We start from the raw sequence: 27,095 nt of genomic DNA, 5'->3' as shown, positions 1-27,095 counted from the left end.
ATTATCACCACAATCTGTCCCTGGGATTGATCACAACAATCCGTCCCTCGGAATTATCACAACAATCTGTCCCTGGGATTGATCACAACAATCCGTCCCTCGGAATTATCACCACAATCTGTCCCTGGGATTGATCACAACAATCTGTCCGTCGGAATTATCACCACAATCTGTCCTCAAACACTTTCTCACTTCCATCCCGGGGAGGGGATATTTATAACCCCCTGAAAATGAGGAGAATCCAATCTTTATACCGACCACAGCACATGAATAGTCCTTTCTGGATTTATCAATGTAACTGGTGCATCTGCTGAATATTTACCGTGATAAATGTAACTGTGGAAAGTCAGTGCTCATTCCCCCAGTAACTGAGGTGATTGATGCTCAGGGATAGTTTAATACGGTGGTTAAATGGTTACTGTCCTCACTTACAGAAACAGCCTCCCCCTCAGCTCACTGACAAGACACTGGCTCTTGGGTCCCGGGTTGAAAGCGCAAAAACATCAGGAAATCGATGGGACTTTTAGCAAACAATGTCCCAGATGGAAATGTAACAATGTCTTTCTCACCAAGTATCTGTTTTACTGAACTTCCTGGAACAAGAAGAGATAAATTTAAATGTGTAACTAACTCTGTTCACAGTTGAAGTGGCAGCGAACAGTCAAACCGGTTCGATTAGATTTCACCAGAAAGGCCGCTCCCTGTTCTCAAACAAATGAGGAATGTTTGAGTTGAAATCCATCCTGAGGTTTGACAGCAGCTTTCACACAGAGGGCGGAGTTCAGAATCTCACATCACAAGGTTCAGATCAAATTCACAATGAGTGACTTGTTCAAATAAAACAAGGAACTTCCACCTCATTGGTTGTAATGAAATAACAAGGATATAAGTTGCAAAATCTGCACGGACATTGAGAGAGGGAAGATCCTTGCGGGATTAAGGTAAGTTAATGTAGCTTCATTTTGTTATTTTATTATCGTTTTCTCCCCTTCCTCTTTCTTTCCAAAGCCGATTTCCCTCGGCGTGGGGAGCTCTGTATTCCTCGCGGGTGTCACAATTCACCAAGTGATCGCTCGGAATGTGACTGAAGCCGGGATATTTTACAACGGGGATTTCAGGACGAAACCCTCTCCTGGTCTCCACTTGTCTCCCCACAGACACAATATTATAAGAGCGGTTACAGGACAGAAAGCAGGAACATGAACACTGTGGATTTACCATCCTCCCCATTTTAGAATTTGCAGTTCAGTAAACAGAAGTTGAACCTGGGTCCGTCGAACTCCGGACGGATTTTTCCTGTAACACTGGCTCTTTTTACTCACTGGACCCTTTGGTGCCCGATACACTTTTATTTAACTGACCAAAGGCGGGACCAGCTGTTCAGACCGAACACACAGTTCAGCTCAGTGAAGGGTTCACACATTCGCACTGTCCGATTATCGATCTCTGCTCGGCACCTGGAAAATCAGCCTCTGGTTACCTGAGGCCGGACTGAGCGCGATCCACTCACAGGATAGGAGCAATTTCGGAGATAAAAATTACCCACCATTAATTACAATAATTAAAAACTGTTTAATGCCACAGTGTCAGTTAGAAACATTCGGTGGGAAAAGAGAGCAGAGACTTTCGCTTTGCTAAATTAAGTTCATATTAATGAGGAAGTTATTTGCAAAACTGCCTCAACTGAAAAATAAAGAGAGACCGCTCCCTTTAGAGAGAAAAACATTTCAGGAATGTTTTAGATGGAAACCGGTTCAGGGCTGAAACGATCTTTCACACAGATATGAGGTTTATGATCGTTAATCTAGATAAATTGAGAAGTTACTTTTTATATCAACAGGTAGGAGGATCCATCACTAATATCTATACAAAAAGTAACTATTCAAATTACCAACAGGCAGAAGGTTCCATCACTAATCTTTATATAAAAAGTTTCTACATAAATTACCAACAGGTCGGAGGGTCCGTCACTAATCTATCTTAAAAGTAACGACATAAAATATCAACAGGTAGGAGGGTCCATCACTAATCTTTATATAAAAAGTAACGACACAAATTACCAACAGGAAGGAGGACCCATCACTAATCTTTATATAAAATGTAACTACACAAATTACCAACAGCTAGGAGGTCTATCGCTAATCTGTATATAAAAAGTAACTACACAAATTACCAACAGGTAGGAGGGTCCATCACTAATCTTTATATAAAAAGTAACTACACAAATTACCAACAGGCAGAAGGGTCCATCACTAATCTTTATATAAAAAGTATGTGCATAAATTATCAACAGGTAGGAGGGTCCATCACTGTTATTTCAGTAAAAAAGTAATAACACAAAGTACCAACGGGTAGGAGGTCCATCACTCATCCTTATATAAAAAGTAACCACACAAATTACCAACAGGGAGGAGGGTCCATCACTCATCCTTATATAAAAAGTAACCACACAAATTACCAACAGGGAGGAGGGTCCATCACTCATCCTTATATAAAAAGTAACCACACAAATTACCAACAGGGAGGAGGGTCCATCACTCATCCTTATATAAAAAGTAACCACACAAATTACCAACAGGGAGGAGGGTCCATCACTCATCCTTATATAAAAAGTAACCACACAAATTACCAACAGGGAGGAGGGTCCATCACTCATCCTTATATAAAAAGTAACCACACAAATTACCAACAGGTAGGCGGGTCCATCACTAATCTTTATATAAAAAGTAACCACGCAAATTACCAACAGGTAGGCGGGTCCATCGCTAATCCTTATATAAAAAGTAACTACACAAATTCCCAACAGGTAGTAGAGTCCATGACTAATCTTTATATAAAACGTCTCCACACAAATTACAAACAGGTAGGAGGGTCCATCACTAATCTTTATATAAAAACTAACTACACAAATTCCCAACAGGTAGGTGGGTCCATCGCTAATCCTAATATAAAAAGTAACTACACAAATTACCAACAGGTAGGAAGGTCCATCACTAATCTTTATATGAAAGGTATCCACACAAATGACCAACACGTTGGAAGGTCCAACTCTAATCTGCTGATATTATACCCATCCAGGGTTAATAACGTTACAACAAATGGGTAAATTACACTGCCTTTTTCTCTTTGACCTTCTCTTCACAGATCGAAGCTCCACAATTTCCGAGACCCTGCAAATTCCGACGATTGCCGACTGTAAAATATGAAGGTGCCCACCAGGGATAGAATAGAAGAGAACAGGCAATTGATGAATATGTGGAGGGAGGCAGCATTGTTTTAACATACAAGAAACCTTTCAGTGCTCAGGGATATCGGGTAAATTGAAACAAGATAATGATTTTGATATTTTTAATATTATTGCTGAACGATGTTCGATATTGTCATTTCTTTTTGTGAAATAGATCATGTGGTAAAATAAAATCAACAGGACGACAATGAAAAATATTTTTCTTCAGTGTAAAATTTAGAAATCTATTATTTATTCCCCAATGACCTCTCTCAAAAAAGATGGGAAAGTGAGTGTTAACTAAAGTTCCTGTTGGCTTCAGTGTAGTTTGTGTGCATTAAACTGTTGATGTTCACACAGCCCCATGTTGTAAAAAATATAACAACGAACACCCCGGAGAATTACTGAGGTTTATACCCTCCTGGGGGCGGATCATGTCTCACGGACGAGGTTTATTCGCACTTTTAAATAGTAAGGAGGAGTTTACTACATTTCGCAACGCAACATTTCAGTGGGCTGTCGGTGTGGGCCTGGGTCAGTGGGCTGTCGGTGTGGGACTGTGTCAGGGGGATGTCCGTGTGGGCCTGGGTCAGTGGGCTTTGGGTGTGGGACTGGGTCAGTGGGATGTCGGTATGGGTCTTGGTCAGGGGGATGTCGGTGTGGGACTGGGTCAGTGGGGTGTCGGTGTGGGACTTGGTCAGTGGGGTGTCGGTGTGGGACTTGGTCAGTGGGGTGTCGGTGTGCAACTGGGTCAGTGAGGTGTCGGTGTGGGACTGGGTCAGTGAGGTGTCGGTGTAGGATTGGGTCTGTGGGGTGTCGGTGTAGGGCTGGGTCATTGGGGTGTCGGTGTAGGACTGGCTCAGTGGGGTGTCCGTGTGGGACTGGGTCAGTGGGGTGTCGGTGTGGGACTGGGTCAGTGGGCTGTCGGTGTGGGACTGGGTCAGTGGGGTGTCGGTGTGGGACTGGGTCAGTGGGGTGTCCGTGTGGGACTGGGTCAGTGGGGTGTGGGTGTTGGACTGGGTCAGTGGGATGTCGGTGTGTGACTGGGTCAGTGGGGTGTCGGTGTGGGACTGGGTCAGTGGGATGTGTGTGTGTGACTGGGTCAGTGGGGTGTCAGTGTAGGACTGGGTCAGTGGGTGTGTGTGTGGGACTGGGTCAGTGTGGTGTCGGTGTAGGACTGGCTCAGTGGGGTGTCCGTGTGGGACTGGGTCAGTGGGGTGTCGGTGTAGGACTGGCTCAGTGGGGTGTCCGTGTGGGACTGGGTCAGTGGGTGTGTGTGTGGGACTGGGTCAGTGTGGTGTCGGTGTGGGACTGGGTCAGTGGGGTGTCCGTGTGGGACTGGGTAAGTGGGGTGCAGGTGTGGGACTGGGGCAGTGGGTGTTGTTGTCGGACCGGATCAGTGGGGTATAGGTTTGGGTCACTGGGGTTTCGATATGCGACTGCATCAGTGGTTTGTTTCCTTAGGGAGATGACAGGCTTAGAATCAGCTACATTTCAACGATTTATATTTTATTAAACATTGGAAGCAGCAGATTAATTTGTACTTTAAAATTCAGTATTTTCTTGAACTGTTCTCCCGAATAGGGTTTTAAACTAAAAAGGGGGGAGGAGACAGGTGAGGACAAATTTAGAAAACTAATGAGAAGAGGTACAATTCTCATTCGTGTTAATATTAGAATAGAGATAAATCTCCTCACCTCCTACAGTGCTCATTGGTGTTAATATTAGAACAGTGGTAAATCTCCTCACCTCCTACAGTGCTCATTGGTGTTAATATTAGAACAGTGGTAAATCTCCTCACCTCCTACAGTGCTCATTAGTGTTAATATTAGAACAGTGGTAAATCTCCTCACCTCCTACAGTGCTCATTAGTGTTAATATTAGAACAGTGGTAAACCTCCTCACATGCTACTGTGTTCATCAGTGTTAATATTAGAATAGTGGTAAATCTCCTCACCTCCTACAGTGCTCATTAGTGTTAATATGAGAACAGTGGTAAATCTCCTCACCACGTTCAGTGCTCATTAGCGTTAATATTAGAACAGTGGTAAATCTCCTCACCTCCGACAGTGCTAATTAATGTTAATATTAGAACAGTGGTAAATCTCCTCAACTCCTACAGTGCTCATTAGCGTTAATATTAGAACAGTGGTAAATCTCCTCATCTCCTACAGTGTTCATTAGCGTTAATATTAGAACAGTGGTAAATTTCGTCACCTCCTGCAGTGCTCATTAATGTTAATATTAGAACAGTGGTAAATCTCGTCACCTCCGACAGTGTTCATTAGTGTTAATATTAGAACAGTGGTAAATCTCCTCACCTCCAACAGTGCTCATTAGTGTTAACATTAGAACAGTGGTAAATCTCCTCACCTCCGACAGTGCTTATTAGTGTTAACATTGGAACAGTGGTAAGTTTCCTCACCTCCTACAGTGCTCAACAGTGTCAATATTAGAACAGTGGTAAATCTCCTCACCTCCTACAGTGCTCATTAGTGTTAATATTCGAACAGTGGTAAATCTCCTCACCTCGTTCAGTGCTCATTTGCGTTAAAATTAGAACAGTGGTAAATCTCCTCACCTCCTACAGTGCTCATAAGTGTTAATATTAGAACAGTGGTAAATCTCCTCACCTCCTACAGTGCTCATTAGCGTTAATATTAGAACAGTGGTAAATTTCCTCACCTCCTACAGTGCTCATTAGCGTTAATATTAGAACAGCGGTAAATCTCCTCACCTCCTACAGTGCTCATTAGTGTTAATATTAGAACAGTGGTAAATCTCCTCACCTCCAATAGTGCTCATTAGTGTTAATAATAGAACAGTGGTAAATCTCCTCACCTCCGACAGTGCTTATTCGTGTTAATATTACAACAGTGGTAAATCTCCTCACCTCCTACAGTGCTCTTTAGCGTTAATATTTGAACAGTGGTAAATTTCCTCACCTCCTACAGTGCTCATTAGTGTTAATATTAGAACAGTGGTAAATATCCTCACCTCCAACAGTGCTCATTAGTGTTAATATTAGAACAGTGGTAAATCTCCTCACCTCCGACAGTGCTCATTACTGTTAATATTAGAACAGTGGTAAATCTCCTCACCTCCTACAGTGCTCATTAGTGTTAATATTAGAACAGTGGTAAATCTCCTCACCTCCGACAGTGCTCATTAGTGTTAATATTAGAACAGTGGTAAATCTCCTCACTTCCTACAGTGCTCATTAGTGTTAATATTAGAACAGTGGTAAATCTCCTCACCTCCAATAGTGCTCATTAGTGATAATATTAGAACAGTGGTAAATCTCCTCACCTCCGACAGTGCTCATTAGTGTTAATATTAGAACAGTGGTAAATCTCCTCACCTTCTACAGTGCTCATTCGTGTTAATATGAGAACAGTGGTAAATCTCCTCACCTCCTACAGTGCTCATTAGCGTTAATATTAGAACAGCGGTAAATCTCCTCACCTCCTACAGTGCTCATTAGTGTTAATATTAGAACAGTGGTAAATCTCGTCACCTCCAATAGTGCTCATTAGTGTTAATATTAGAACAGTGGTAAATCTCCTCACCTCCGACAGTGCTTATTAGTGTTAATATTACAACAGTGGTAAATCTCCTCACCTCCTACAGTGCTCATTAGTGTTAATATTGGAACAGTGGTAAATCTCCTCACCTCCTACGGTGCTCTTTAGCGTTAATATTAGAACAGTGGTAAATTTCCTCACCTCCGACAGTGCTCATTAGTGTTAATATTAGAACAGTGGTAAATCTCCTCACCTCCGACAGTGCTTATTAGTGTTAATATTACAACAGTGGTAAATCTCCTCACCTCCTACAGTGCTCATTAATGTTAGTATTGGAACAGTGGTAAATCTCCTCACCTCCTACGGTGCTCTTTAGCGTTAATATTAGAACAGTGGTAAATTTCCTCACCTCCGACAGTGCTCATTTCTGTTAATATTGGAACAGTGGTAAATCTCCTCACCTCCTACAGTGCTCATTAGCGTTAATATTAAAACAGTGGTAAATTTCCTCACCTCCTACAGTGCTCATTAGCGTTAATATTAGAACAGTAGTAAATCTCCTCACCTCCTACAGTGCTCATTAGTGTTAATATTGGAGCAGTGGTAAATCTCCTCACCTCCGACAGTGCTCATTGCTGTTAATATTGGAACAGTGGTAAATCTCCTCACCTCCTACGGTGCTCATTAGTCTTAATATTAGAACAGTGGTAAATCTCCTCACCTCCTACAGTGCTCATTAATGTTAATATTGGAACAGTTAGAAATCTCCTCACCTCCGACAGTGCTTATTAGTGTTAATATTAGAACAGTGTTAAATCTCCACACCTCCTACAGTGCTCATTAGTGTTAATATTAGAATAGTGCTAAATCTCCTTACCTCCGACAGTGCTCATTAATGTTAATATTGGAGCTGTGGTAAATTATTCAGGTGCTGACACCATGAGTGATGTGGTAAATATATTCTAAAAGAAGCACCTACCAGGTTATATCTCCATTACCACACGGACACTGTCACTGCTCAAAGATACCAGAGGAATCCCACCCAGCTATATATTGTGTTTGTCGAAAGACATCATATTCATAAAGTATCTGAATTTAATAATGACATCCAACAAATCAAAAATATTCAACACAAATCTGTGAATAAAAATAATCCAAGTGTCCTATACTCTGTGAAACCGAGTGAAGGATCATTTAATTCATCAATGATCACCCCGCTCCATATATCCTCCAGAATATTCACTACCTTCGGAATGAGGCTGGTTCTGGCCTGCAATGTGTGAGTAAATCTTACCAATGGGCAATCACAGTGCAGAGTCTCGGCCGACGGGATTACGTCTGGAACTGGGTTGAGGAGATCAGCGGGAGTCACTGGAATTCACTTGCCAGCTGTATGTGTCACACCTGATGTGGAGTGTTGATCATAACACTCGAGAAATGCTCGTTGTACTGATGGGAGAGGTGGGACTTGTATAATGTTTAACAAGGCAACGCTCACCTGCTCATTTTAATATTTCTCTTTAACTCTCCCATTAATGTTACATTTATTGCAGAGCATCAGAATCTGGGAACGTCTGTCACCACCATGGCTGAAGGTCCAAACAGGGGAAAAAATCCAACATCTTCAACAAGAATGAGAATAGACACAGGTAGGTACACAAAAATCATCAAAATTGAATTGCTGTCCTGACAATGGGACCAAATCACGAGCAGGAACCTGCAGCTCACACAGGAACAGGTAACAGCACAGATACTGTGGAGATAGAGGGAAGTGAGTGACCATCTAGAGGGAGAGTAGAGTCACAGGAGGAGGGATCTCCCGAGAACTCGAACTGTCTAACAGATACCTGGTGTTGAGGACTGCAAGGGGGATAGAGACAGTGACTCAGAGGATTGTCTTCCTGAGTAACAGTGTGAGACCGAGGACCCGGAGTGGGGTGGTGGTTCGAGGCAGGTGGGGCACAGGAATTGCAGAGCGATAGTGGTGGGAGATTCTATAGTCAGAGGAATAGACAGACGCTTCTGCAGCCCTGAGCAGGTTCCAAATGTTAAGTTGCCTTCCTGGTGCCAGAAGAAAGAATTTCCAGGAAAGGGTGGGGCCATCTCTGGGAAAGAAAGGAGAGCAGAGAACAGCCAAGGTCGGAACCAATAACACGGAAAGAAATGCATTAATAGTGGCAATAGATTAAAAAAACAAAGCCTCCAGGTGGTCTCCGGATTGATTTTCACTGGGCCGCTTAAGGGGCGAAATATGAGACAGGTCAATGTGTGGCTGCAGGGCTGGAACAGGACGTAAATGTTCACGGTCTTGGGACACGAGAGTGAGTTCATGGAGAAGGGAAGGGACGGTCACGGTCTGAACCGACCAACAATGGTTTTACAGACTGGGTGAATGGAGCAGGAGGGAATGGTTCACGGTCTTGGGGTCTGGAGCGAGTTCAGGGAGAAGGGAAGGGACGGTCACGGTGTGAACCGACAACAATGGTTTTACAGACTGGGTGAATGGAGCAGGAGGGAAGGTTTCATGGTCGTATGGACTACCGTGAGTTCAGGGAGAAGGGAAGGGACGGTCACGATCTGAACCGACCAATGGTTTTACAGACAGGTTAATGGAGCAGTGGGAGGGTGTCAGCTGATATGACTGGGGGGGTGGATGGTAACATCCGGATATGAGACTGGAGAGTGGAATTAATAGAACTGTTGGAGGAGGAACAGAAGATTTATGAAATGGTGAATAGTTATTAGCAGGTAAAAGGAAGGTGGTTTTGAAGTATTGAGAGATAAAGTCACTTGATATTTAGAAAAAAGCGAATGAACGAAAACGAGTCAACATGCCGAAAAATCGGTGTTATGGTTGAGTTTTATATCTGTGAATATACAAATCATTCCAAACACATTTGGAACGTCAGAAGCATAAGAGATATGATCTAATATCTTCAAGACAGGGCCTGAGTTTTCACAGGAGTCAGAGCGAAATGTTCCTGGTTATAACATTTTGAGGGGAGAGAAAAATAGTTCTGGACGCCAGTATCAATAAAAGTTCTATGATAGAGCTAGGACAATTACAACTTGCATTTATAAAGCAAATTGAATGTTGTAAAACGACCCAGGGCGCTTCACAGGAGCGATTATCAAACACAATTTGAGACCGAGTCAAATAAGGAGATATTCGGACGGGTGACCAAAAGATTGTTCAAAGAGGTAGGTTTTAAGGAGAGAGAAGGAAAGGTTTAGAAAATAATGATGTTCCAGGAAGCTGTATTAAGATAGAATCCATATGCACGCAGTTAAGCAATCGGAAGAGAAGTCGCATAATTTTCAGTGGGTTTTGGAGGCCAGCAATCAATGGAGGAGAGATAGAGGGGGAACTGGGGGAAACTAGTTGTGGATGAAGGTTTGGGGAGATACAGAATATTTCCTTTAGTTTCTAAAAATGGTGGTGGAAGTGAAAATGTTGGTGTCCAAGAGGAGGATGTGCGGCCATAGTTAGAGATAACTGTAGAGAAGGATTTGTATCTGAGAAACATCGCCGAGGTGGATAAATCACTGGGCCCAGAGATAACACACCCGAGGCTGTTAAAGGAAGTCAGAGAGGTGATAGGAGGGACTCTGACCACAATTTCTCAAAGCTCATTTGATATAAAAATATATCCAGGTGGACTGAAGGAGCCCAAGTAATGTCTCTGGTAAAATCGGGAGAGAGGGCCAACGAGTAACTGGAGACCAATTAGTCTGAGTCAGTAGTGTGAAAACTCCTCGAATCTGCAATTCCAGGTCGAATGAGTGAACATTTAGAGATACAGGCGATGATCAGGGGAGGCTGGAATGGATTCGCTGCAGACAAGCCGTATTTGACAAATGTGATAGAGCTTTGTTGAGAGGTGACGATACAGAACGATGGAATGTAGCACACGCAGTGTATCTGGGTTTTCAGAAGGTGTTTGATAATGTGGCTCACAGGAGGCTTCAGCCGTTTGATATCAGAGGAAACGTAGAAGCCCGGATAGAAAGTCGATAATGTGTTTATTTTTCTCCATTTTTGTTCACAGATCCGAACACTGCAATCACCGAGTTCCTGACAAATTGTGACGATTACCAGCTGTTCCAGTTGACGAAATTCTACCGGGACAGACTCGAACAGGCGATTGAAGAAGGGGTGGACGGAGTCAGCTCGTTGTTAACATATGAGAGGCATTTCAGTGGACAGGAACATCGGGTAAGTGCGAGGGACATAGAATGAGTTTGGATTATTTAAACATCACAGAACTAACAGGATATCAGATTTTGGAATCATAGAATGTGACAGAAGAGAAACAGGCCAAATAGGAAAGAAATTGATTAATCTGAAAATACAGTGAGTCTGAAACAATGATACGAAGAGATGGAAAAGGCCATTGCATCGGTCAGTGTCTTTACAAAGGTTCGGGTACAACTCTAGTGTAGGATTGAAAACAAAAGGGAAACAGTTTTTTATGCGACTGGGAAAAGGAGGGACCAATATATTCATTATTATTCTTTACAGAAAGTCGTTGATCTCGTGGAGAAGGGAAACAGGGCGGACAGTTCCAAACTTCTCTTAAATCTGGTGATGGAGAAAGGTTCTCGGGCCCGAAGGGTGATGTGGGAATCCTTTGTGAAAATGCACCATGTGGTACCAAAGTTGGACAAAATACTGCAGGAAATACAGGAACTTGGTACGGTAAAATCACACACTGAATTCAATTTCAGATTGAAACACTGCAGAATTTACTATATTATTACACAGATCTGATTTCATGAACACTCAATGATTTAAACAGGTCCTGATCCATTTGATTATATGAACATCGGACGAGGTTTATCTGAAATACCCAGTCACCTGAAAGGTAAGTAATGAAATGGAGATTTTAAACCCTTGATTTCACTTCTGATGATCAGAATGTTTGACTGTAGTCTTTTGTTTAGAGATTGTCACAATCTGGGAATCAGAAGTTCAAAGGGTGGAGGGAACAGAAATAAACGTAGTTCGGATTCAACTTAGAATTCACACGATTTCTGAATTATTCTGTAAAAATGCGGACGTTGCATTATTTCACTTAATCCAGCTACTGATCGCTATCACTTGTGAAGTCTTATACACACCTGGCAGGAGCCTGATACACTGTGAATCCCCATACATACCTGGCAGGATCCTGATACACTGTGAATCCCCATACACACCTGGCAGGATCCTGAGACACTGTGAATCCCCCCACACACCTGGCAGGATCCTGAGACACTGTGAATCCCCATACATACCTGGCAGGATCCTGATACACTGTGAATCCCCATACACACCTGGCAGGATCCTGATACACTGTGAATCCCCATACATACCTGGCAGGATCCTGATACACTGTGAATCCCCATACACACCTGGCACGATCCTGATACACTGTGAATCCCCATACATACCTGGCAGGATCCTGATACACTGTGAATCCCCCACACACCTGTCAGGATCCTGATACACTGTGAATCCCCATGCACACCTGGCACGATCCAGAGACACTGTGAATCCCCATACACAACTGGCAGGATCCTGATACACTGTGAATCCCCATACACAACTGGCAGGATCCTGATACATTGTGAATTCCCATACACAACTGGCAGGATCCTGATACACTGTGAATCCCCATACACACCTGGCAGGATCCTGATAGACTGTGAATCCACATACACACTTGGCAGGATCCTGATACATTGTGAATCCCCATACACACCTGTCAGGATCCTGATAGACTGTGAATCCCCATACACAATTGTCAGGATCCCGAAGGTGTGAATCCGAATGCACACCTCCTATATGCCGCCCTGACGTTCTGGGCTCACGAGTAAAGTTCAGTGCCTTGCGCCGGATGCGATGGGTGATCTCCTCCCCTCGAAATCTGACCCACCATTAGCAAGAGGGAAAGGGGTGGAGAAATGCCAAACATTCAAATGTTCTCATTTCACAACACCGAAAAAGATGCCAAAGTGTTCGATCTGATCTGAGAAGATGTGCAGATGTTCACAAATTAGATCATTAATCCGTGGAGAAATGTTAGGGAAAGACAATGTTCAGGGTAATTAGCAAGTTATGGGCTGGCTTCCAATGGCAGTGAAAGAGAGAACCTTATTCAACTCAAAGAATAGTCCTTTAACTCAGGGGGCTTTTAGACCCAATACAATGACTGATGGAAACAGTTCGAAAATTTCCCAAACCTGCATTATAGGAAATTCAGACCAAAATGAAACAACGGAGTATAATTATTGCGCGAACGGTTGAAATGAACTGTGAATGTTTTCTGCTCTAACATTACACTGAGTGATGTGGGCAGTAGTTCTAATTCTAATTGTAATCGGTGATATGACAGGACTGTTCGAAAAACACGTTCAATGTCAGTGTAAAACTGCTGCAAAATTGTTCACAATTTCTGAATCACAATATAACGGGAGAATGATAAGAGACAGGAAAAGGCCATTTGGCCCAATTAAGCCTGTCCCTGTTAGAGAGATAACCCCAACCACCCCTCCTCTCAATGTATCTACAGCAAGACGTTCAATTACCTCTTGACCCAACTTCCACTCCCTCTTTCGTGACCTTCCCTGGTAACTGGTCCACGCTCTCTTATCCTTTGGGTGAGAAAATTAGCCTGATTTCCCTTCATATTTCTGACTTTCAATTTACTCCGTTATTCATTATTTTGAAGAATGTGATCCTGTTTCCTGCACTAATGTTCTGAATTCCATTAAAACATTTCAATGCCGAAGTCTGTTGCCCGAACAAAATACATCAAACCCTCTCACCATTCCCTTAAGCGAAACTCCAATACCTTAAATCGTCTTTCTGATGCCCCTCGATACCTTCAGAATGGCAGTAAACTTTATCTGTGAACAGGTGACCAAAGAAGTGCAGGTAATACCTCAGATAACATAACCGAGCACTGAAACAATAGCAATTTAACTCCTGTCTATTCAGTCTGTCCCTCTCCCAGTGCCCACAATATCCCAGATAACCTGCCCGAGGTCTGATACAATAACAGTGGAACTTCTGTCCATTCACAGTCTGTCCCTCTCCCAGTGCCCACAATATCCCAGATAACCTGCCCGAGGTCTGACACAATAACAGTGGAACTTCTGTCCATTCACAGTGTGTCCCACTCCCAGTGCACACAATATCCCAGATAACCTGCCCGAGGTCTGACACAATAACAGTGGAACTTCTGTTCATTCACAGTCTGTCCCTCTCCCAGTGCAAACAATAACCTATTTCCCATTTCCGCAGAGGGTCAGCACCACTGACGGTTTCATAAATTATTCCACTAGAACCTCAAGTTTCGTATACCAGAACCACGTTTGGATTAGTAATGATATGTCCATGGTACAGGGCGGGGCTGACAGGATTAACCATCAGAGGGAAAATATCACGTTCACAGACTTCTCCATGTTCAGTAAATATTAGAATCAAGTGAGGATTTAAAACTTTTATCAGCCCTTGTTCACTTTCAAGCGAGGTTTTCAGTAACTGAGTTTAATTCCCTGCTCGCAGCTCGATTGAAGCTGTGAATTCAATCTCGCAACATTTTAATGAATAGTAAAGTGATATTGAGAATTTGTTTTTATGTCAATACAACTATCATTGAGAACCACTTTCTGTCTGTTCGAATTGAAGATGTTCAACAGAAACACAAGGAGACACTCCGGGTCCAAACTGAAACACTGAGAGTGAACACGATCCTAATAAAGCAGAAGGTAAAGATTTTCAAGCTGGTCAGTCTATACACTGAGCTAACGGTCATTTCTACTGTTCGAGATCGGACACTTGTAGAACATGAACTGGTGGCAAGAGGCCGAGACCATGAAGAGTGGAGAAAGAAACATCTCCGGAGAGAACTCGAAAAAATCCGAACTGATCAATTGTTTCAGAGCAGTTTTTCGCGGAGAAAATCCAAATCTGGGAGTTCAGCAGCAGTGAGCGGAGTCGCAGGGATTGGAAAAACAACAATGGTACAAAAGATTGTTTATGACTGGGCTACTGGGAAAATATACCCACACTTTCAATTTGTTTTCAGTTTTAAATTCCGTGAGTTAAACGCTATTAACTGTAGAATAAACCTGAGGAATCTGATACTGGATCTGTATCCTTACTTTGGGAATATTCTGGGAGAGCTCTGGAAGAACCCAGAGGGATTACTGTTTATATTCGATGGTTTAGATGAATTCAAGGACAGTATCGATTTTACGAAAATTCAGAGAAATACAGAACCTCAGTGCATGTGCACAGATCCTGAAGACCGTTGTAAAGTGTCTGACATTGTGCACAGTTTAATACAGCACAAGCTGCTCCCAGGATGTTCAGTGCTCGTGACCAGCCGCCCCACTGCATTACATTTATTGGAAAAGGCTGAGATCAGTGTCTGGGCTGAAATCATGGGATTTGTTGGTCAGGAACGGAAGGAATATTTCAACAAGTTTTTTGAAGATCAGGTGGTGGCAGCAGCTGTATTCAAACATGTGGAGGAGAACGAGATCCTGTACACCATGTGTTACAACCCTTCCTACTGCTGGATCCTCGGTCTGTCACTGGGTCCCTTCTTCAAACAAAGAGGCAGGAAACAGCAGCGAGTTCCCAAGACCATCACCCAACTATATTCCTACTATATTTATAACATTCTGAAAAACCATGGCAGAGAGATTGAATCCCCCCGTGATGTGTTACTGAATGTCGGTGAGATGGCCTTCACAGGAGTGTCCGAGAAGAAGATTGTGTTTAGAAGTGGAGATTTGATCAAGTACAATCTGCAACCTTCCCAGTTCCTGTCTGGGTTCATGATGGAACTTTTGGAGAGAGATGATTCTGCCCAGAGTGTGGTTTACACATTCCCGCACCTCACCATCCAAGAGTTTGTAGCCGCACTCGCACAATTCCTGACTCCAGATCCTGGGGACATCGGGAAACTCCTCAGTGAAGCCCACAGCAAGGATGATGGGCGATTTGAGATATTTCTCCGTTTTGTTGTTGGTCTCTCCTCCTCACAGTCAGCTCGGCCCCTGGAGGAGTTTCTGGGTCCATTTCTTCATCAAACAATCTGCGGAGTGATTGACTGGGTGAAGGAGAAGGTTGTCGTAGAGATTGGAAACATAGCGAGTGAAACTGGTAAAAGGAACCTCCTGAACACATTCCACTACCTGTTTGAGTCTCAGAATAAAATACTGGCTCGGGTCACAGTGGGATCTGTTGAAATACTTACATTTAGTAGATTACGACTGACCCCGATTGACTGTGCGGTGCTGTCTCATGTCATTGGACTCTGTGATTCAATAAAACACCTCAATCTGGAGAACTGCTCCATTCAGTGTGAAGAACTCCAGCGGCTGGGACCCGCACTGCACAAATGCCAGGTGTTGAGGTAACTGTTTATTTGTCTCTAACTGTTCGACCAATTGTAGAACAGTCACGGATTGTGTTGTTGCTCCGTAATGAAGGGAAACAAACAGTTCAGTTAAACCAGAGAGAAGCAGATTCAACACAAATATGGCAAATGATAAGAGGATCGGTACGTAATTCCCTAAGGACTGGAAAATCTAAAATGGATCCTTGTGAACTAGTGGGGATTTTACAGTCTTTATCGGATCAGTAAATACAGGTCACTGAAAGAGTCTGATGATTTAAATATTCTAAATGACATTTATTGCTGTTTTTCTCACTTCCTAAGATACGTCCATTGCAGAAGCTCCTGCTCACTATTACTTACACGTCGACCGACACGAACTGCAGCAGTCCGTGTGTTAGAGCATCACACCCTCTTAACGAGGTGTGGGGGCAAGTGACAGTCACCGGACTGTCAACGTGTGTCGGAGAGGGAAGCAGAAACACAAAACATTCAGTAACAAAGAACAAAACACAGCTTTCGGGCAGTTAACCGCCAGTGGGCGAGCTGAGCTTTTCCCACAGGACGTCGGTCCGTTATCTTAACTCATCAATGACACAGCCCTTCACACTCTCCAACACATCCACCATCTCTTCACCCAGCTGGCAGCACTCGTGCCTCTGAGTGAGAAGGTCGTGGATTCAGGCCCCTCGCTCATTAATCCAGGCCGACACTTCAGTGGGATTTGAGAGCTGAAATCTGCCTGTAAAAACATTCCAATCTAACTGGATGTGGGGTTTCAGCCCAGGGGTACAGACACACACCGTCCAGCAGTGGGGCCTCACACAGCGGGAGGGTCCTGGGTTAACCAGGGACAGTGAACCCGGGAATTTCCGATAATCTGCCCGTTGTGTGAGGCCCCGCTCGGGGTGGGAACTTTAGAAAATTCCCCATAAACTGTCGAGCCCGTTGCACCTGAAATAAATGTCGTGCCAGTTTAATGGGAATAAAGTGAGAGATTCCCCTCCCTATAGACTAGGAGTACAGGGACATTTGAAACTTGTAACAGGACAGAATAAACTCTCCTTATCACATAAAATCATGTGGGACGGATTTCACAGCAGCCGTTTCACAATATAACTCACCCTGAGATATTAGACAGATTAATAAAGCACTGCATAAAGTACAGGAAATCACCGCTTTATCATTTAATTCAGGGAAAATCGCCCCATTCACATAAAATCTGGGATTGAAGAAGCAGCACAAATGAGACAAGTTTCCGCAAACATGACGGGAGAGGTCACTGATCTCCAGGAGGGTAATTCTGATCATCAGGGAATAAGACCGGACTGAGGGAAATTTAAAGGCTTCGCACAGACAGCACTTTATTTGATAAATACATTTACTGATTGTCCCTGAGTCTATGGGGCATTGGTCAGAGAGAGATTCATTGTCAGTGACAGGGAAATCTGGTTATTAATTTCCTGAAGATTTTTCAGTGTTTCCTCCAACATCAGAGAGAAATTGTATCAGATCGGGGATTGGATTTAGTTTGTCTCTCACTCTCTGTCTGTTTGTGTTTAGACTGGGGAGCAATAAACTGGGAGATTCAGGAGTGAAACTACTGTCAGCCCCTCTGAGGAACCCGGACTGTAAAATACAGGAACTGCAGTAAGTATCAGATTGTGTGAGATTGTGTTTATAATAACTGGATGCCGAATACGGTACATTAATAACAGTATAAGTAATAATAATACAAATAAATAATGGAAATTTACCCTGATTCCTGTTATTTCTCTCTCCCTGATCTCCAGGTTACGGTATAACGATCTCACAGGTTCTTGCTGCGAGGATCTCTCCTCCGCTCTCAGTATAAACCGGTCTCTGACGGTTCTGGACCTGAGTAATAATAAACTGGGAGATTCAGGAGTGACACTACTGTCTGCGGCTCTGAGGAACCCGGACTGTAAAATACAGAAACTGCGGTAAATATCAGACTGCGTGAGATTGCGTTTATAATATCTGGATGTCTGACACTGCACATTATAATTAGTATCAGTAATAGTGTTATTAATAAACACTGTACATTATTATTAGTATCAGTAATAGTGTTATTAATAAACACTGCACATTATAATTAGTATCAGTAATCGAGTTATTAATAAACACTGGGGAATTACCTTGATTCCTGTTATTTCTCCCTCTCTCTGATCCACAGTCTGGATGATGTCGGTCTCACAGATTCTTGTACCGAGGATCTCGCCTCCGCTCTGAGTACAAACCGGTCACTGACGGATCTGAACCTTGGATCAAACTCCTTCACAGACCGATCTGTCCCCGCTCTCCGCTCCCTCATACTGACCCGGAGGAGTCTGGAGCGTATCTGGTGAGTGTTTGTGTTAATGTTTAAAGTAAGAAATAAAATATCAATTTGATTCGGTCCCTTTTATGGGTACTATTTGTCTGTAATTATTATTGAAATATTAACCACAATCTCCCTGTTATTTACACTGTTCAATCTGTTTACTTCCTGTTTAATCTTTAATTTGTTTCAGGTTGAGGGGGAATCAGTTCAGTCCAAACGGAAAGAGACACCTGGAGTCACTGCGGGAATCCAAACCCGGACTGAATGTGGCAGTGTGAACATTTTAATTTATAAACATTCCTGGTCTCATTTTTTGAACATTTTTGGCCGATTCTCTGTCCCTCCCCTTTAACCGGCCGCGCTCCAGGTTGAAATCCGAACGGCCCTTTAAAGGTTTCCAGCTCGAGCTGAGCGAGCGTCGTCTCCCATTGTGACGTCAGAGACCCAGCGACAGGGTCACGAGACTCAGTCACCCGGTCCCCCAGCGCTGATTCTGCCGGATATCCGGGGCTGGATGGTCCCCAATGGGGCACTGGGTCAATGTACAGACAGGAAGGGCCCAGGGTGGGGCTCAGTCTGGGCTGCAGTGGGACACTGGGTCAATGTACAGAGAGGAAGGGCCCAGGGTGGGGCTCAGTCTGGGCTGCAGTGGGACACTGGGTCAATGTACAGACAGGAAGGGCCCAGGGTGGGGCTCAGTCTGGGCTGCAGTGGGACACTGGGTCAATGTACAGACAGGAAGGGCCCAGGGTGGGGCTCAGTCTGGGCTGCAGTGGGACACTGGGTCAATGAACAGACAGGAAGGGCCCAGAGTGGGGGCTGAATCTGGGCTGCAGTGGGACACTGGGTCAATGTACAGACAGGAAGGACCCAGGGTGGGTCTCAGTCTGGGCTGCAGTGGGACACTGGGTCAATGAACAGACAGGAAGGGCCCAGGGTGGGGCTCAGTCTGGGCTGCAGTGGGACACTGGGTCAATGTACAGACAGGAAGGGCCCAGGGTGGGGCTCAGTCTGGGCTGCAGTGGGACACTGGGTCAATGTACAGACAGGAAGGGCCCAGGGTGGGGCTCAGTCTGGGCTGCAGTGGGACACTGGGTCAAAGTACAGACAGGAAGGGCCCAGTGTGGGGCTCAGTCTCGGCTGCAGTTTGACGCTGGTTCGAAGTACAGCCAGGTAGTGACCATGGTGACAATTGTCCCAATGTACAGTGTGAGTCCCTCCCAATGAGTTGTCGAACTCTGTAACAAGTGTCCCTGAAACCATCCAAAATCTCTGCACTCCTCCAATTCTGGCCTCTTGCACATCCCCCACTCCCTTTTGCTCCATCATTGGCGGCCGTGCCTTTGCTGCCTGCGCCCAAAACTCTGGAATTCCCTCTCTGAACCTCTCCGCCTCTCTCTCCTCCTTTGAGACGTTCCTTAAAACCTTCCTCTTTTCCCAAGCTTTTGGTCACTTGTCCCAATACCTCCTTGTGTGGCTCGGTGTCACATGAATCGCTCTTGTGAAGCGCCCTGTGACGCTTTACTACGATAAAGGTGTAATATAAATGTAAGTTGTTGTCTTTGTGCTGTGTTAATAAAACTCCACCGCTTACTTCAGCTCAGGCCTGGTCTCGTTAGTTTTTTTTAAATGAGGTTAGTGTTTTAAAATATTGAGTGAAGGACCCTGGAAATTCCATCCCTATTCCTCCAAGCGGCATCGCAGACATGTCTGTTTGATCGAGTTAGCCATGTGTGCGTGTGTGTGGGGTGGGGTGGGGCGGGGTAGTGGGTGGCGGTGAGAGGTCTTAATCGGGAGTCTGGATGTGCAGTTTAAACAAAATGGTGAGACGGGCTGTGAGCAAAAGAGCTCAGCTGGGACCCCACAAAATGGCCTCCCGACATGCAACGCAAAATGGCCACCATGCACTTGTCTCAAAATGGCCAACGTGAACCAGCCGCAAAATCACAGAATGATACCTCACAAAAGGAAGACATTCGGCCCGTCGTGCCGGTGTCGGCTCTTTTAAAAAGCTAACCAGATGCTCCCATTATCCTGAGATTTCCCCGTGAACAACACATTTTTCCTTTTCTCATAATTATCTAATTCTGTTTTGAAAGTTATTATTGAATCTGCATCCGCGACCCTTTCAGGCAGTGAATTTCAGATTATTACAACTTGCTGCATAAAAAATAATTCTTCCTCATGTCACCTCTGGCTCTTTTGACAATTATTTTGAATCTGTGTCCTCTGGTTACCGAACCTCTGAACGAGAAACAGTTTCTCCTTATTTACTCCATCTAAACCCCTCAAATGGCCGCTCTGTCCGCTCAAAGTTGTCGCATCTGCCCCGAAACACAAGCATCATTTTGAAATTATAACAAACCATCGAAGCTTGTACAGGGGTTCATGTTTCCGACATTAATCTCCTCTCGGCCCCTGTTTGTCTCACACTGGGTTAACGTGTTTGTATAACATTGCAGGCCGGGCTACTTTAACCCGAGCCTTTAACCTGGTTAAATCACAACGGTCACAATCGAACAGGAACATGTTAAACCGAGGCCCAAAAACCAGACCGAACTCATGAGGGCCCTGTTTGGGTGCAGCCTGTGGAGAAGTTCTCGGTCGGTCCCCTCTGGATGAGGCCTCGGTCGGTGCCCTCTGGGGGAGGCAATTGGCACCCCAGTGTGATCCCAGAATGGCAGTCTTTATATTTACACCACCACCACAATAACTACTACGCACGGCCAGCAAGGCGGCATCTTCTACAAATAGCGGAAAGTACAGCGGCCATCTTGGAAAAAATGGCGGAAATTACAATGCAGAATGTCAACAGTGATACCACAGTGATCCGAGAGTGCACCCAGGGATCCCAGACGGCACACATTCACCTCAGATTGATCCCGGATTGCACCAGGCATCCCAATGTGCACCCAGTGATCCCAGAGTGCTCCCATTCACCCCAGAGTGACCCCGGAGTGGCAGTCCTTATATTTAGACCACCACCACATTATCTACTCCTGCAACAACAACTTGTACTTAAAAGGTATGCATTACATATACATGATATATATATGTGTTTATTTATACACAGTCAGCATGGTGGTACGTATGGCAGCCATCTTTGACAAAATGGCAGCAAGTACAGCGGCCATCTAAGACAAAATGGAGGCAGGTAGGGCGGCAATCTTGGACACAATGACAGCGAGTACGGCAGCCATCTTGAATAAAATGGAGGCAAGGACCTCAAGGCTGTGAGACAGGAACAGCACGAGGCAACTGAGCCCTTCGAACCTGTTACACAGTAGGCCAATCAGCCTCTCAAGCCTGTTAGATAAGAACAGGATGAGGCTTTTCAGCCCTTGGAGCCTGTTATACAGGAACTGGAGGTCATGCAGCCACTCAAGCCTGTTAAGTCGGAACAGAAGGAGGCCATTCAGCACCTCGAGCCTGTTATACAGGAACTGGACGATAGTCAGCCGCTCGGGCCTATTACACTGGAAAAGGACGAGGCCATTCAGCCCCTCAAGGCCGTTCCACAGGTAAAGGTGGAGGTTATTCAGCCCCACGAGCCTGTTACATCGGAACAGGAATAGACCATTCAGCTCCTCCACCTTGTTGCGCCATTCAATTAGATCATGGCTGATCTGTACATTAACTCCATCGACCCGCCTTGGTTCCAGAATCATTAACACCCTTGCCGAACAAAAAAATATCAATCACCGTATTGAAATGTGTATTGACCCCCCGCCTCAACAGACTTTGGGGAGAGAGTTCCAGATATACTCTACGCTTTGTTTGAAGAAGTTCTTCCTGACATCACCCCTGAACGGCCTCGCTCCAATTTTCAGGTAATGCCCCCTTGTTCTGGATTCCCCACGAGGGGAAGTAGTTTCTCTCCATCTACCCTATCAACTCCTTTAATCATCTTAAACATCTCAATTAGATCACCCCTTAATCTTCTATATTCAGGGAAATACAAGCCGAGCCGAAGCAACCAGTCCTCATAATTTAACCCTTTAAACCCCGATATCATTCTGGTGAATCTGTGCTGCAGTCCGTCCAAGGCCAATATATCCTTCCTGAGGTGCAGTGCCCAGAACTGAATGCAGTCCTCCAGATGGGCTCTAACCAGAGCTCTGTACAGCTGGAACATAACTTCCACCCCTTTATATTCCAGCCCTCTTGAAATAAAGGCCGACATTCTATGAGCCTTTTTAATTATTTTTGGAACTGTCCACTAGCTTTTAGTGATTTCTGTACTTGGACCCCTAAATCTCTCTGCTCCTCCACAGTTCCGAGCTCCTCACCATTTAGAAAATTCTCTGATCTATCTTTCTTAGATCCGAAGTGGATGACCTCACATTTCTCCACATTGAACTCCATTTGCCACAGTTTTACCCACTCACATAATCTCTCAATGTCCTGGGGATGTTTGGTGCATTTGTTTGGTTGGAGAATGCTTTCTATCAGGTCGTTATTTTAAAAAGATTTCAACTGATTTTTATTTTGCACTTTTTGAACAAGATCATTATTCCCCGATCAGTAAAATGTCTGTGTTTTTCAGATAGTGGAGACAGTTCAGAGATAGGTGCCTTTTTGCCTACTTTAAAGAAGTGAAATTTTGCTGATTTAAAACCAGCTGTATTTCTAAGCTTGAAAAAGCAGCTCCTCTGTTAGGTGAGGCTTCACTCCCAATGTCTCAGTGTTTCCACTTGTCCTGATATCAGTGTAACATTTGAAGGGCTCCAGGTAATGAACAGTGAAACCCCTTCCGATTATCTCAGCCCACTCGTTCTATCCAGTGCCTAATAGTGCCTGCTCTTCAGAGGGTGACAGATTCACACTACACTAGGGCTTGTTTTAGACTTTAACTGCCAAACACATTGATGAAACAGTAAGAGAACAAACAGAATAGTCGCAGTAAGACAACAGTTTTACTGTAAAGCTCAACCAGATCCTTATTGGAAAAGAAAATAATAAATAATTCACAAATACTATACGAAACTGTGACTGAACTTTCGAACATCCTGGTTCTTTGTTGTCTTTTTCTCACAAACTATGGAAACTGTCGACTTGATTAACATTCTCAGAGATTCCAAACAGACTCACCAGTTTGAAAAAGACAGGCTGATAAATGCCTTCAAAACAGTGACTGGGAGCCAGTCATTTTAAGCAATGGTCTGTTTAATTCAAAAGCAGCTTCCAATAAAAACTGTACGAGAAGAAATGACCCCGGAGGTTTGTATCTGAATCAAATGTTTGACTTTGTGAGGTGCAGGCTGCCTTAAAGAGGTGCGAACCACTCACGCAATATCGGGGCCCTCCTGCTGGTGAGAATCTGCTCAGCAGCGCAGCCAGGCCTGACTGCTCGCAGGAATCAGGTAAATCACCAGGCAGCACCAATCTCATGGGCTGTCTGCATCTCAACGACCGGGTGCAGGTTAATCACGTGGGGGTTAATCGCCACCCGCGCCCGGATTCGGAGGTTATCGAATTTCACCCCGTACATTTCGTTATATATATATATATATATATATATTGCATAGAATACAGCACGACACAGAAACAGGCCATTCAGCCCATCTGGATAAAGAAGTTCCCCTGAATTTCTTATTTGACAACAACTTCTGGAGTAGAAAATATAATACAATACATAATCTAATATTCTACGTATATATTTTTAACATCGAATGTACAGTACAGCACAGTACAGTGTCCATTCGGCCCGACTATTATTTCTGCTTTGCAACAGCTACTTTTTAAACATAAAATACAATACAATATATCTTTATATAAATATTACATAGAATTCAGCTCGTCACAGAAACAGGACATTCGGCCCATCTGGATAATTAAATATCCCACAGTGTTCCCACAGTGACCAAGTGATTCCACAGTGCACCCAGTGATAGTGCCCCATTGATCCACAGTGTCCCAGTGATCTAAAGTGCACCCAGTGATCCCACAGTGATTGCAGAGTGAGCCATTGATACCACAGTGCATTTGTGATATTGCCTCAGTCATGCACAGTGTCCCAATGATCCACAGTGCACCCAGTGATCCCACAGTGATCGCAGCGTGACCCAGTGACCCTACAGTGCACCCAGTGATCCCACAGTGATCGCAGCGTGACCCAGTGATCCCACAGTGCACCCAGTGATCCCACAGTGATCGCAGCGTGACCCAGTGATCCTACAGTGCACCCAGTGATCCCACAGTGATCGCAGCGTGACCCAGTGATCCTGCAGTGCACCCAGTGATCCCACAGTGATTGCAGAGTGACCCATTGATACCACAGTGCATTTCCGATATTGCCTCAGTCATGCACAGTGTCGCAATGATACACAGTGCACCCAGTGATCCCACAGTGATCGCAGCGTGACCCAGTGATCCGATAGTGCACCCAGTGATATTGCCGTAGTGATCCAAAGTGTCTCAATAATCCCAAAGTGTCCCAGTTCTCCAATAGTGATCCCACTGAGCCCACAGTGTCCCAGTGATCCCAAAATATCCCAGTGAACCTGCAGTGTCGCAGTGATCCCACAGCAACCTGTGACCCCACAGTGCACCCAATGATCCCACGGTGACCCAGACAAAACTCACGTGAGTCTCATTGGGTGCAGCCTGTGTTAAAGGCCTCGGTCAGTGCTCTGTGGAGAGAAAGCCTGTAGTTTATGGTCAACTTACAGTTTGTGGCTTTTCCCAATCAGCCAAAGATTTCAAACTAATTCATGACATTCAAAAAAGTCAAAGCAAAAGTATTTTTAAAAACCATACGCACGGCAAGATCCCTCATCCGTTACAGGGACAATCTCTCAGCAACATTCAATTACACAGAAACAATGCCCAGTTTATAAAGGAGAAGAATCTCAGCAGTAAAAGATTGAGAGACAATCTTTATCGACAACAACTTGTATTTATATCTGACAGCAACTACTACAACATCAATTTGCATATATACATATATATGTATTTGCATAATACAACTACTATTACAAAGCCTCCATAAAGGATGTGGGGAAAGAGCAAAGGGGGAAATGGGACGAATTCGACAGCCCTTTCAAAGAGCTGGCACAGGCACAGTGGGGCAAAAGGCCTCCTCTTGTGCCATAGTTACCATGAAAAGTTAAATCTATGAACAACAACTTCAATGTCATGAACCTGAAACAAAATGGACACCAGTAAGGCAGTCATCTTACTGAGGGGCAAGCTGGACATCTTACTGAGGGGCAAGTCGGCCATTTAACTGAGGGGTAAGGCGGCCAAATTACTGGGGGACAAGATGGTCATATTCACAAATTGGCCGCCATGAAGCTTAAACAAATTGGGCGCCTTGATCCTGAAACCTAATGGCCACCAATAAGGCAGTCATCTTACTGAGGGGCAAGATTAAGCTAGCTGTGGTGTGAGATATGGAGAGAGTTCATTTGCTGTTACTGTTAAATCACTGTTGAACTATAGTTAAATATACAAACGGAGTGAAACTGGCACTAGCTGGTGTTTAACAGTGAGGAAATTAAAGACCAAAATGTGAACTTCTGCAAAAAAATGGATTAACATTTGATTATTTGGACGTAATGATTATGGAGAAGGAAAGACCAGACATTCGGAGGAAATGTCATATGAGCCATTTTGTGTAGTGTTTGTAATTCTAGCTTCTATTAAATAAATCAGAGTAAAATTGGACTCAATCTGAATGCAGTTCTGATCTAGGGTTTGGTTCATTTCTCCATTATTCATATTTTTCTTTAATCTGAAACAATAACAGTATTTGTAACAGTAACAGAACAGGAGAGTGCTGCGGGACCCTGTCCAGTTTAGTAACAAGCAGAAGGGGTAAGAGTACATTGTGATTTATTGCAGAATCCAGCAGCTCACTGGGAAAGTTACACATGGTCCAGATGGAGGAATAAAATGGTGCAAAGTGATTTTACACTTTAATTTGGGACAGTGCCTTTTTATCTCCAAAAGGTTAAAATTTATGTTTAAATAATGGGCTCTTTCTCCTAAAGAAACTTCAGGCACAAACCATGGCTTTATGAACAAAACAATCATTTATTATTCTTAATACACTAGAAAAATTTACATTAGAATTTAATCAACATCTGGGGATTATACCCGATTTAGAATTGCTTTAACACCAATAAAACAACATAGTCTGAATTCCCAAAATGCATAACCGTTTTGGAAATCCAATGTCCGTCTTCGACGAAGCTGATAACGAAAGTTATATCCTCATGGTTGACTCAAGCTTGCCTGGAAGATTCCAGGCGTTTTGATGGATACCGTTGTAGTGTAGCCTGTCTTCCTCTTTTATCCAGGTCATCTGCTTCACAGGCAATCTGTAAACCAGAATCGAGGCATCAAGCTGGGAGGTAGCGAGCAGTCATGAAGATTCCAGGTGAGGTGGTGCTGCCAGGAAGCGAGAGGTGAGTTTGGAGCAGCAATGGTGGATCTGCGTCTCTCCCCACTCAACTTCTGCCCAGCTTCTTTGTAACATAGAACCACACCTCTGGGGCGTTACCTTATCAAAAATAGGTTCCTACAAATACAACCCATGATTGATTGACATTTCACTTGTTTTCTCTCAGTGTCCACAACGTAACCAAGTCAAGCCAGCAGGA

At 44.1% G+C, this 27,095-nt stretch overlaps 2 protein-coding genes and 1 pseudogene across 2 annotated transcripts in view; all 3 read left to right on the top strand.

Annotated features, from left to right (window-relative positions):
* Positions 1 to 19,615, top strand: part of LOC137314555 (NACHT, LRR and PYD domains-containing protein 3-like) — an 80,736-nt gene extending 61,121 nt beyond the window's left edge. Inside the window, 4 exon segments of the mRNA XM_067979861.1 lie at positions 17,718 to 17,795; positions 17,939 to 18,109; positions 18,343 to 18,510; positions 18,680 to 19,615. Of these exon segments, the coding sequence (XP_067835962.1) occupies positions 17,718 to 17,795; positions 17,939 to 18,109; positions 18,343 to 18,510; positions 18,680 to 18,767 (505 nt within the window). The 3' untranslated portion in view covers positions 18,768 to 19,615.
* Positions 1 to 27,095, top strand: part of LOC137314528 (zinc finger protein 585A-like) — a 915,457-nt pseudogene that overhangs the window by 400,663 nt on the left and 487,699 nt on the right.
* Positions 858 to 16,546, top strand: LOC137314569 (NACHT, LRR and PYD domains-containing protein 12-like). Its single transcript, XM_067979886.1, has 8 exons — positions 858 to 941; positions 3,145 to 3,315; positions 8,304 to 8,399; positions 10,800 to 10,966; positions 11,273 to 11,444; positions 11,550 to 11,615; positions 14,426 to 15,196; positions 16,470 to 16,546. The coding sequence occupies exons 3-8, from the start codon at positions 8,336 to 8,338 to the stop codon at positions 16,544 to 16,546; spliced, it is 1,317 nt and encodes a 438-aa protein (XP_067835987.1). The 5' UTR covers positions 858 to 941; positions 3,145 to 3,315; positions 8,304 to 8,335.

Source organism: Heptranchias perlo, unplaced genomic scaffold, assembly GCF_035084215.1.
Source record: "Heptranchias perlo isolate sHepPer1 unplaced genomic scaffold, sHepPer1.hap1 HAP1_SCAFFOLD_52, whole genome shotgun sequence".
Taxonomy (NCBI): Eukaryota; Metazoa; Chordata; class Chondrichthyes; order Hexanchiformes; family Hexanchidae; genus Heptranchias; species Heptranchias perlo.
Note: the sequence above shows the minus strand (reverse complement) of the source record. Positions and strands in the feature narration are given on the sequence as shown.